General features: G+C 34.5%; 1 protein-coding gene across 2 annotated transcripts in view; it reads right to left on the bottom strand.

The window, feature by feature from the left end:
* Nucleotides 1–12,421: 12,421 nt before the first annotated feature.
* The window catches only part of LOC121740332 (tachykinin-like peptides receptor 86C), a 68,913-nt gene continuing 67,767 nt past the window's right edge, over nt 12,422–13,567 (bottom strand). The window contains exon 9 of one of the 2 annotated variants that reach the window (XM_042133000.1): nt 12,422–12,566. In XM_042133000.1, coding sequence (XP_041988934.1) covers nt 12,466–12,566 — 101 coding nt within the window. In that variant the 3' untranslated portion in view covers nt 12,422–12,465. The remainder of the gene's footprint in view (nt 12,567–13,567) is intronic. The other variant, XM_042133001.1, reaches the window with a different exon arrangement.

Below are 13,567 nucleotides of genomic sequence, written 5' to 3'. Positions count from 1 at the left end.
AAAAGAATTTATAATATAAAGAGCGAACAAGTACTTAATGACCTTGAAGAGGCTCAAAATTCAAAATAGTGCAAACAGCGCGACGTGTAAACACTACCTGATTTTTTATTTTATTTTTTACATTCGATAATTTACAAGATGATACGATATTTAGCGACTTTGAATTCAAAAGATACATGAATATTCAAAATTTAAATACAGAATTACTTAAGTCAAAGATACGGACATATAAATATACTTAATGCACCTAAATAAATATAAGGTCCCTTAGAAAAAAACTTTAACGAATTATTGATAATTTTAGAAGAAAATAGGTATTTATTAGACATATTAATATTGAGTGAAATAAATATTCAAAACGAAGACCTAGCATACTACAAAATAAATAATTACAATAGCCATATATTAAGCAGAGATAAAAAAAGAGGAGGAGGTATAGTAATTTACGCAAAGAAAGAATTGACGTTTGATACACAAGGAAGAATTACGGGATCGTCGGAATTATTGCATGGCCAGCTGATCAAAGAAATAAGTAGAACACATATTATTGCCATATACAGACCGCCTCAAAATAACAAAATGACATTTTTACAAGAAAGAAAACGAATAATTAAAAATATCCCTAAATCTGAGACAATTATTTTAATTGGAGATATTAACATAAATATCTTGAATGGAGTAGAAAGCCCGGTTACAAGAAAGTACAAAGACACATTGTACGAACTAGGACTGCAGTGCGCTATACCGAGTTCGGAAGTAGGTAACGCGCGAGGCGATCGTCGACGGCAGAAGCGAGACATCGTGCCTGGACCACGTGTGGGTGCGAGCGAGATGCCACAAGCGCCGAGCGCTATCGTTCGTCCTGGAGGTGCATGCGTCGGATCACTACGCGGTGGGACTGTCTTTTAAAATTTCAAATAATAATAATTATAGAGGTAATCTAAATTCAAAAAGTTATAGAGTTAAAAATGTAATTAATGAAAAAATATTAACTAAAAAATTCGATGAGTATGACTGGACACAATTGTACGGGTTAAATTGTATGTGTGTAAATTATATAACGAATTATGCCAAATATTCGATGAGTTCTACAGGGACAGTAAGATTATTATTAATATTAAACAAAATAAACGGACACGGCAGCCGTGGATCGATCAGGGATTGTATAAAATGATATCACGTAGGGACTATTTATTCAAAGTGTGGAAAAATGAGCCTAGAAATATGGTTAAAAGGTTAGAGTATACTAAATTTAGAAACAAATTAAATAAATTAATAAATATAGCAAAGAATAAATATAAACAGTCAGAAATTTTAAATTGTAAGGTCCCCCTTACAATTTTAGGAAAATTTGGGAAAATATAAATTCTTGGTTAGGGGTAGAGAAAAGTAGTGTAGATAGTATAATCTTAAAATATTTAGGAAAACTCGGTCCATGTAATATTAGTTTTAGATTTAGGAAAATTAATGAAACGTTTGTTGAAAAATTAATAAATACTCTATCGTGTGGTAAGTCTGCAGGTGTAGATAATATACGGGTACAAGATGTTAAGTATCTAAAAAAACAGCTTAGTCCTATTTTAACAAACCTTATTAATATGTGTTTACAGAGTAGTGTATATCCTGACCAGCTGAAATGTGTAATAATACGACCGATTTACAAGTCGGGCAGTCATTCGGAGTAGGCAAATTATAGGCCAATAGCAATTCTGCCTGTAATAGATAAATTAGTAGAAAAAGTAGTCGTAGAACAAATAAGCACATTCCTTGAAAATTATAACATTCTCACGGATACACAACATGGCTTTAGGAGAGGCAGGGGGACGACTACAGCCTTGTTGAGTTTCACTGGTTATGTGAATGAAGCTTTAGACTCTGGGAAACAAGTCATAGCCATTTTCATAGACTATAAAAAAGCTTTTGACACACTTGATCATAATATATTAATACAGGCGATGGATGAATGTGGTATACGTGGGCCGACCGGTATGTGGTTTAAGAATTATTTGAGCGGCAGGAAAATACGAACGGTGATAGATGGGGTGACTGGCGATGACGAGGATGTGAGTATGGGTGTGCCCACCGGTTCCGTCTACGGCCCCGTCGGATACACCATGCATGTGAATGGAGTGGTGAATGTGATAAAGAAGTGTAAGGAATTTATATATGCGGACGATATGAGTGTGGTGTACGCCTCGAAGGATGTATCAGAAGCGCGCGCGAACATACAGGAAGATTTCGAAAACATAACGAAGTGGGCGCACGATAATGGTATTATATTAAATCTAAAAAAAACCCAATGTATGCACCTGCACTCGCCACATAATCGTAGAGCAAAGAATGTCAGTATAAACGATCTAACAATAATAGGCCACTCATATGAATGCCTTCACTTAAATAAAGATAAATGTAGTTGTACACCAATCTCTTATATTGACAATTTTAAATATTTGGGTTTAAGGATAGATAGAAATTTCAACTGGGGACAACACATATCAGATGTATGTAACAGACTAAGATCAGTGTTAGGTAAATTCTATCAGCTCAAGAGAGTACTAAATGTAGACACCTTAAAAGTTGTATATTTCGCCCTCGCAGACTCTCTGTTAAGCTATGGTTTAATTGTGTATGGGCGAACATTTACTACATATTTAAATAATGTTAAGAGCATACAACTAAGATTAATAAAGTACTTATTAAGTAAAAAGGAAAAAATAGAGTATAAAAAAGATTATAAGAACTTATTTAAAACATTTAATATCTTACCCATTGACAAAAAAGTTGAATATTTAATCGGTATTCAATATTACTTTAGTAGCGAGTATAAGAAAGCAATAGATAATAAATATAATACTAAAAGGGCTAGAGAGCAAAGATTGATAAAACCTAAAATTAAAAATTACTATGGAGAGAGGACAAATAAGTATTTAGTACCTGAAATATGTAACAAATACAATATATTAAGGGGTGAGGAAAAACTGTCACCAAAGCTTAGATATTAAGAAAAAGTTAAAAGTCGAAGTGCTAAATGTTTGAGTCTGTCATCGGACATATCGTATATAAATCATATAAATGTATAGGTTAAGCTAAGTATAAAATATATATTCAATTTTTCTTTTTTTAGAACATTTAGAAAGTTTAAGTTGAAATCGCGACATGTACGTTTTTTACTAAACTTGTGTATCCTATTATTTTAGTAACAGATGTTAAACAATGCCCAAGAATTTTTGTTTGTGATGGATTTTAAAAAGCAGATGTTTGGTAATTGGCATATTGACTCAGTCCACTATAGTTTTAGTGCACAATGTATACAATAGAATAGTATAAAAAAAAGGTTATTGAGCGTATCTCGCCGTTAAACTTTGGTTTGGCGAGGTTTAAAATGTATTAGTTTTTAAGTTTTTGAAATAAATAAAATATATTAAAAAAAAAAAAAACACTCTTAATTTATAACTTAGGCTGCGCAGATGTTTAATTGGAATAAAACCAAAAGGATCAGTAGTTTTCATGTTAAAGAAAAAAGTTTGATAGAAAATCTAACCCCCTCTTTGGTCCCCTTAGAGGGGTGGGGGGAAAAAATTATACACCAGCAGCTGTCCTAGCACGGGGATTGTCGATCTAGAAGAAATAGATAAAAACAAGAAATAACTATAGTTTCTTGGAAAATAGTTCCTGATTTAAAGTATTTAAGGTCGTAGATTCATCGGCAACAATAATCATTTTTTATGTAAGTTTTTCGAGCAACTTTTACGACTTATTGTTTTGCGAGCTCGGATTTATAAACATTGTATAAAATGTTACACAATTTGTCTAGCACTTTGGCGATGTAGATTCTTTGAGGGTGGAATTCAATTTTCCCACGCTAAACAATGGGTAATAAAAACAGTCCACAAAATGCACTTCAAAATAAAATAACATTGACAATGTATCTACGACCTTATTTACTTAAACGTAGGATCTCTTATCAAAAAAACTATAGTTATATTTTGTCTACGAAGATCGGAAACAAATTTCAATCCCCGTGCTAAGCAAGCAGATGTTAAGTTGGAAGAAGACAAATATATCTGCGAAAACCGTATTCAAATCGGATTAGTAGTTTTCGTGTTAAAGAAAAAAGTTTGGTACAAAATCTTACCCCCTCTTTTGACCCCTTAGAGAGGTGGCGGAAAAAAATTTATACATCAAATGTTAAGTTGGAAGAATACAAATCTATCTGCGAAAACCGCATTCAAATCGGATCATTAGTTTTCGTGTGATGCTGGAACAAAAATACAGACAGACAGACAGATAAAAAACTAACCACAGTTTTGGCTTCTATAGCGATGTAGTGACAGTCCCTGCTTATTATTTTTTGAATATCTTTAATGTACAGAATTGTCATTACTACAGTTTTATTATATGTATATATATATATTTATGTTGTGTTTGTAATTTAAATGTGTATGATGTGTACAAGTTGTTGTTCCAAAGATTCAATCAATGTTGTACAGTACAACATTGATTGAATCTTTGGAAGATAGAGCTAACATAATCAGAGCGAGCAAAGTAAGCCCTAGTATATCCCACAATGTTTGCATTTTGTAGTACCCTTTACGGAAAAACTATCACGCCTTTTGATTTGTGCTTTAAGAGGAGTCCACACCGCCGTTTTTCCATACAAACGCTGTCCCCTGTTTCCTCCCTGGATACTGCCGGTAGAGTTATGATTTTTTTCCTGAATATCTATGGTCACTATTAGCATTTAGCATGTCCCTATGTTTTCTTTTTTTTCATAATTTTATTAGTAAAAAAGATAAGAATGTCCAAAAAACCAAAAAAAATGGCCAGATTTTCCTCTGTTCAGACGCCCAGAAATCAAAACTGGCCAGAATATACAAAAAAAATAAAACATAGGAACAGCTCAAGCCTTGCTTTAATTCTTAATGAAAAAAGTACTTAAATCGGTTATGTTTTGGAGAAGGAATTAGCGGACAACGAATCGAAGATATTCTGTTCTTTTATTAGAACTTTTGTCGTGTTGTCTCTATCGCGCTCTGCGGTGGGAGACTTGAGATTGGTGAGACAGCAATACATTATCAAATACCTATTTTCAATTTCTCTCGACCTTGGTGTATCCTCTTAACATAGTAATTTTTATTTATATGTAGATGTGTTATCATCATTCAGTCAAGGTTTTTTATAATATATAGATGACGTTTTATCACCAGTCAGTCAAGGTGTGATGGGAGCTCTTACGAAGCTCGGCTTTTAGCTAGTACATATTATAACATCAGATATCCTTTCAAAGTTGAAAGGATAATATGTGATGAAACACATTTCAACTACGCTGTAGTGCCTGGGATAAGATCTTAAATGCCCAAGCACATACGGCATTCTCGGAACACATTCAGCCTAGTCCAGAGGAATGAACAGGCCAATACGTCTGGGACCAACTATGTTCGGGTTTCCTGATGATGTTTTGGTTCCCCGTACGAGCGAACTAAGTATAAAAGAAAGAATCATAAAAATATGTTCTAATTAATTGTGGATCTTATTAATATCTAACAATAAAATTAAATTAAGAAATTTAAAAAAAACCCCGTCAAACAACTTTAAAAAGTAATGAAATAATATTTATTGCCTTTAAGTTCAAATATTTCCCAACTTGTGTAAAGTAATATTTTAGTCCATAATTGTTGTCACGGTGTGTCGGGGGACTAAGGGGGCCAAGTAAACTACAACCTACAACCGCCAAGTCACTGATTGTCTCGATTCGGTTCGCTGTGATAGATCCTTAAACTATAATGATAAGTGAAAACAAACATCTACATTAGCGGTCCCCCGACATACCTTGACAACAATATGGTTGTATATGGATACAATATACACACAACACCATAAAATATCATCAGTCATCTCGTTATGTCCTTATTTATTTGGTACATTTCAAAGCGATTTTAATACAAAAAAATATACTTAATGTTGTTTCAAAATACATAATATTTCAAGTACCACAAAATTGAACATATTAAGTAACAAATTCAACCTTTACTCCAGAGCGTAAGGCACACATTTGGGTTGGACTGAAGGAAACGGGGCACTATGGAAAAAATACTTATAAAAATTTTTCGTCAAAATTTTAACCTCTTATAACCACCCTTTTTGAATATACTAATCGATAGGGGGCGCCAAGGGGAGCAAAAAAGCTCAGATAAACTTTTCTCAAAAATCAACCCCTGTCGAAAGATAGGCCGAAATGTGACCCTCGTTAGCACGGAGAAAATACTTTAAAAAATTTGGACGAAAAAATTCAACCTCTTATAACCACCCCTTTTTATTAGAACTTTTGTTGATGAATACACCAATCGATAGGCGGCGCAATGAAACCTCCACTTTGGGTTCTTACGAAGCCCTATAGAATCCAGGTGATGCTGCAGCAGCAGCATGTAAATATTTACAGTCTATTTACTTCTTACTGGTTGTTGCAATTAAAATGAGCCCAAACACGAAACCTTTGCTCTAAGTTGGCGAGGAGTTGGATATCCTATTGATTACCAGGTGCTGCTGCAGCACCAGGTCAACTTTCCAATAATATGTGTATACGTATATTGTATATTCACAAATATCACGAACTAGAATGAAATATAAAACCCAGCAAACGACTTCAAGTTGCTAACGGCCTTTCATGAACCAGATAAACCCTGATTGTCCAGCACTGAGCAGGCTGGTGAATTGATGAATTATAGCTAAGAACACTCTCGATCAGGTCAGCTTTGAAACAAAAAAAACTAGATCAAAATCGGTCCACCCGTTTGGATGCTACGATGCCACGGACAGATACACACACAGACAAACAGACAGACAGACAGACAGACAGACACGTCAAACTTATAACACCCCTCTTTTTTGTCGGGGGTTAAAAAGTCCGCGACTCATTATACCTATGTCGAGTGAGGCACAACAATCATTTTTTTTATTTAAATATTTTTCGGACTACATTTAAACGCGTTTATTTTACTCATGCTATTAATCCTTACCAAAATAAATTATTTCATCACTAAGTACCGTTTATATAGATAATATTTTTGGTCTTTAAATGATCAAAATTGGACGTTTGGTTTTGAAGTTATGGAGAAATTAAAATATTACGATTTCTGCTGCACGGCCAGTTGCGAAGTGGGCGTCACCGAGGCGGGGGTGCGCGTGCGGGAGCTTTGGAGTTTAGTTCTACGAGTAAGGTACCTTATTAATAATAATAAATTACGTGAGAGAGCCATGCTTCGGCACGAATGGGCCGGTTCGACCGGATAAATACCACGTTCTCACAGAAAACCGGCGTGAAACAGCGCTTGCGCTGTGTTTCGCCGAGTGACTGAGTTTACCGGAGGCCCCATCCCCTAACCCCTACCCTATTCCGTTCCCTACCCTCAACTATTCCCTTCCCTTCCCTTCTCTACCCTCCCCTATTACCTTATTCCCTCTTAAAAGGCCGGCAACGCACCTGCAGCTCTTCTGATGCTGCGAGTGTCCATGGGCGACGGAAGTTGCTTTCCATCAGGTGACCCGTTTGCTCGTTTGCCCCCTTATTTCATAAAAAAAAAAACTTACATTATATCATTATTTAAATTTCATAAACTTTTATTTAAAAAATTAAAACTGATAATATTATTATTCTTTCAAATGTTTACTTAGTACTTTGTTGAATGTCAAATTTTATTAGAGTAGGTAGGTACAACAATCTATAAACGTGTGTTAGTATTTTTAACTAGGTATGTAGTTTCATTCAATAATGTCAGTTATAGTGTCACGTTTACAAGGCTAAGAAAAGCTCTCAAAAGTTTTCTAACAAACAATCACAAACAATCTTTGTGGTTTACTAGTCTAGTAAACAATAAAGATTTTTCTCTACAACTTCCAAGTGGAAACGTGTCGTTTAATTATCGTTTCCTGGTAGACAAACTTATAGCAATTTAAACAATTTAAAAAATATGACAGCTGCATTTCTGTAAATTAATTTTATTGGGCTGTATGCTGTAATAACTACGTCACCAATTTATACTTTTTTTAACTTAAGTGTGTATTATAATCCCAAGCAGCAAATGAACGTGCTATAATGGTCGAGAGCACGTTCTTGTTTTCGCTTTAAGTTCTATAAAAGTTCTTAAAACAGTCGAGTAAAAGTGCTGTAAACGTTTACTCGACGCGAAAAAGGCGCAAATTATTCAGACTAAAGTCCTATTAAAGTGGAATAAGCGCTGAGTAAGCAACAAAAAAATGCTGTAAGATTTGAGTAAAAGTGGTAGAAAACACTAAGAGTGTTTTAAGAGCAACCAAAATGCGTATATAGGATATTTAGTTCAATAAACGCAATTGATTTGCTATTATACAGATAAAGTGTGCTATAATAGCAGATGAATTGCTTTTATTCTCCTTTTTAGTTCTATAACAGCGAATAGAATGCTTTTACTCGACAAATTAGTGCTGTAAAGAGTGCGAGCTTGTGTGCTACATAAATTTAATGTAAAACAATTATAGTTATTAAACTACATCTCAATCCTTATTTATATTATCAAGTTTTTGAGAAATCAATATGTGATTATTTTTTCTGTTCGTGTAGCTACTCCAAAACATCATGCGCAACAAGTTTTATTGATAAACCCAAAGGCATTTTTACATAAACATTCATGCGCTGCCTATTTTCTTAAATTTGAAGACTAATTAATATAATTAAATATACTTAAAATATATTTTTTTACTGCCATTGTCCATATTGATAATCTAGTTGCAGTTACAGCTAACTTATTCCATTAAAAGTCGAGTAAGAGTGCTGGTCACCACATTTATAGCACAAGGTGTCGCCATGATAACAGGATTAAGGGTTCGCTTCGTAAATATCGTATAACAGCTCTTAATTACACTACAGTTCCTATACGAACGTTTTTAATTCTACTATAAGAGTTAGTCTATAAGCGTGCAGTAACAGCAGCAATGTTGCCATAAGCAATTCGATTGCGTTTATAGAGCTTTTATAGAAACATAAAAGAGCTGAGTAACGGCTGTATAAAAGCACCCAATTCAGCGAATCATCTATTCTACAGCTATTATACGACTGTTATAGATCAAACGATCGAATAACGAGTATTTTAGCCATATTCATTCAGCATCTGCTAAAAGGTGGAGTAAAAGGGCTAAAACATAGTGCTGTAAACGTTTATTCGACGTCCTTAAAGCACACATTAGCAAATATTGCCAAATAGTCGAGATAACCGCTATTATACGATAAATGGGTGTTTTATGAACGGTTACCCGGCTCTTATACGATTAAAGGCTGAGTAAAAAAATCCTTATTCGACTGTTTTGCTGCTTGGGATAGCTCGAAAAATTAAGTTAAGGTAGACCGAAAAAATCGTGTCAAAGTGTCTAAACACACTAGGCCGAAGTTACGCGGCGTAAATTCCGCATGATTACGCCCGCAATGTATTTTAAATTGCCGATGACACACTATTCCGTCGCGTTCCGTCCGGATTTTGTATGCGTATGAATCATGCGGAATTTACGCCGCGTAACTTCGGCCTAGTGTTTAGACACAAAGTTACGAAAGACATTAGTCACGGAACTAACTTTTTTCTGATACATACAAATTTACCACTTTGTGAGTGCCTTGTTTACGATGAGTCCGACAAACTTTTCTATGCGAAAAATTTCGGTGCTGCTGCGTTTTCGAATGCTTGACTTCTGGAATTGTCGATATGTCACCATGGCTCCTCGTACATACAACTTTCATTTTTTGGAATTTGTTTAATAAAGTTAATTTAAAAACTGTGGTCAACTTGTCCGACAAGAATCACGCTGCGTCTGGTGTGTCCGACACTCCAAAGATGTCGCTATGACGTCACTATGACTCTTCGTACATACAACTTTAATTTTTTCAAATTTGTTTAATAAAGTTAATGTAAAAACTGTGGTCAACTTGTCCGACAAGAATCACGCTGCGTATGGAGAGTCCGACAGCCCAAAGATGTTGATATTACGTCACTATGGCTCCTTGTACATACAACTTTAATTTTATTCAAATTTGTTTAATAAATTTAATGTAAAAACTGTGGTCAACTTGTCCAAAAAGGATCACGCTGCATATTGGAGTTTCAACCAGCCCAAAAATGTTGATGTAACGGCATTATGTCTCCCCGTACATGCAACTTTAAATTTAGTAGTTTTCGATTGTGACAAATGACTAGTGATTGGACAGTGCCAGTCATTGGAAAAAATACAAAAACACAATATTAATTACGGTTGCTTTAATTAAAAACTGCCTTTTTTTAAAGTAGGTAATAGAACGCCTGATTTTAAAGAAAAACAGGCGGTTTTTTAAGCAACCCTTAAAACCCTTAAAGCCCTTCAATATTTAAATAATCGGCCAAGTGCGAGTCGGACACGCGCACGAAGGGTTCCGTTATACGTACCATTATAGTGCAAAATTAGGCCATAAATTGTGTTTTTTGTATGGGAGCCCCCCTTAATTTTTTATTTTATATAAATTTTATTATTAAATATTAAAGTAAACATATAGAGGATTTTGTGATAAATTCCAGTACCTACCTGTTGTCATCATTAATATAGAGCAAAAAAGGCCAAAAAATCACATTTGTGGTATGGGAAATTAAATATTAATTTTTATTTGTTTTTTTTTTATGAAATAAGGGGGCAAACAAGCAAACGGGTCACCTGATGGAAAGCAACTTCCGTCACCCATGGACACTCGCAGCATCAGAAGAGCTGCAGGTGCGTTGCCGGCCTTTTAAGAGGGAATAGGGTAATAGGGGAGGGTAGGGAAACACAGCGCAAGCGCTGTTTCACGCTGGTTTTCTGTGAGAACGTGGTATTTCTCCGGTCGAGCCGGCCCATTCGTGCCGAAGCATGGCTCTCCCACGTATAAATTTTTCTTATTTGTTGTTATAGAGGCAACAGATATATATAATCTGTGAAAATTTCTAATCTGTAGCTATTACCTTTCTTGAGTTACAGCCTGAAGACACACAGACGGACATACAATCGGTCTTAGTAATAGGGTCCCGTTTTTACCCTTTGCATACGGAACCCTAAAAAACCGGCCAAGTGCGAGTTAGACTCACCTATGAAGGGTTCCGCAGCAGCAGTTCCGGAGAATGGCCGATAACTACTTTATTTAAAAATGAAACAATGTCCCCAATATCAACAAATGTTTTATTTAGATTCTCATAAAATACAATATGAACATATTACATTTTTCTTTTTTTTTGTTACAACAAAGTATAGTGTGAATGACAAGTGAATGACAACAAAGCATTTCAAAAGACGTAATAAAATAATAATAATTTATGTCAACACCTTTGAAAAAAGAAAATACTGCTTACATAAGACGTGATGTCAAATGATAGGGTAACATAAAAACGAAAACTGGTAACTACTTTAATTTAAAGTTTGTAAATTTTAGCCAGAAATTGTATAAAAATAAAATGCATTTTATTATATTATGTATTACAGGATTTATATACGAAAATATTTCTATAATTTGAAGATTACAATAATTTTATTTTTTTAAGTTAGTATTTACAATACAATAATTTTGTTACACTGGATATTATTATGATTACTTCTAAATAATTTGCACCAGTCTCTATTTTTAGAAAAAAAAAACGCGACTTTTTACAAAGCTACAGAGAAGGAAAATATACAGTTTGTAAAGGCAACAGATTTTATATAAATGTTCTACAGTAATAACGTTATTATCTACACTCATATTTACAATATTTTTTTATACCACATTTTATTTGCATTTACGAGTAAGTATGCAGTATACCACAACAATTTTATATTATATTCGTTCATAAATAAAACGTTTCGAACAACAACAACAAGAATAATTATAGTTACAGACATAAAATTATTTTATCACCCACAGAATGAAAGGTTAAACCTTATTTGGCTTTTTACGTAAAACCAATGTTTATAGGCCGCACACAACTTTAGGATCTTGAGAAAAAGTGGCGTAACACAACACTCACCAGTTTTATAAACATTACTATGTAATATCAAATAAGTTGATTCCTAGGCAGTTGGGGGACCTACGTAGTTTGGTCGCGTTATGTCAAACCCAGCCGACAGATCACAATAAGAGCGGGTACACATTGGGCTTTTTCAAACGCCCAATGTGTACCAGCTCTAAATGGACACGGTCCGACCAAATGACGTTGGTCTATCAACTGCCTATGCAATGTACTATCAGGAAATTGATTCATAGGCACTCGGCGGGCCTACATAAGTTGGTCGCGTCAAATCCAGCCGACAGATCACGACTATTATTGAATTTACTTACCCCGACTAAATGACGTAGGAGTTAGGACCCTCGTGTACCCTTGAATCAATTTCTTTGATGGGACATAATAAATAACATATTTTATAACTTTCTAACTGCATAACAATCACTTCCAAAGCTTAAAAATAAAATTAAAGCCTATTATCACACACAAAATCACCTTCACATTCCCCACGTGGGTTGGCGGCCACGGCATTCGCGTTTGATAAAGTTATTGTGGCATTCGAGTGTCCTGTAGACAAATAAACAAAAAGTTATTGGGGCTTCCGTTTTCCTGTAGACAAATAAACAAAAAATTTCTGTGGCACTCGAGTGTCCTATGGACAAAGTTGTAAAATTAATCGGGAGAACAATGCGACAGCAAGTTATTATGACAAAATGAAAATGACAAATGTTACATTACTTTGGGTCCAAGCCACGATGTAAAATATCCATTTTGACATTAATTATTATTATAAAGTTTTATTATTCGTGTCGTGCTTGGAACCATAGTTCAAAAATGTGATAATTTAACCTAAAGTTGAAGAATGACTGTGAAAAGCTCACCGAATTATATGGAAATAAGACGGTAAAGGATTGCAGAAACAATGTACAAATCTTTTGTGAAAAAGAAAATAAGAATTTTGCGGTAAGACAAGAAAAAAATCAACGTCGCATTCAATTATTTAAAGAGGCACTCCACATGGTTATAGGCACATATTTCTACCTGTTACACGTTTATTGCGTTTTGGTTATTTTTAGGGTTCCGTACCTAAAAGGTACGTTACGTACGTACATTGTTGTATATGTCTATCTGTTTGTCTGTCTGTCTCCTGCTGTATCTCAAGAACTTTTATTAACAAAAGGGAAGTTTTCAGCGCTTATTGTTTCCCTCATTACCGGCGATAGGCAAACGCTTCCTTTTTCTATTATCTTCACCAAAACTCTAATTATCTTTAAGCAATCTCGACAGCTGTCTCGAATATCCGTTAGGATAAGGCTCCTTTTTGCGCCCAAATTTTGTGTTATGAATATTTTTACGTTAACTCAGTATTTTTGTAATGTTAATTAAACTTTTAATTTTGTTTGAGATGTTAATGAGATACGCAATGAAATCTTAAAAAGTTGAAGATTCTTGAATAATAATTTCACTCTACGTTATAATATAGATAATATTATCTTCTGTTACAAAAAGAACTTATAGTGATAGATGATCCATGCGTCGGATGGGCATGTAAAAAGTCGGTTCTGCGC

This window comes from Aricia agestis, chromosome 3 (assembly GCF_905147365.1).
Source record: "Aricia agestis chromosome 3, ilAriAges1.1, whole genome shotgun sequence".
Lineage (NCBI taxonomy): Eukaryota > Metazoa > Arthropoda > Insecta > Lepidoptera > Lycaenidae > Aricia > Aricia agestis.
Note: the sequence above shows the minus strand (reverse complement) of the source record. Positions and strands in the feature narration are given on the sequence as shown.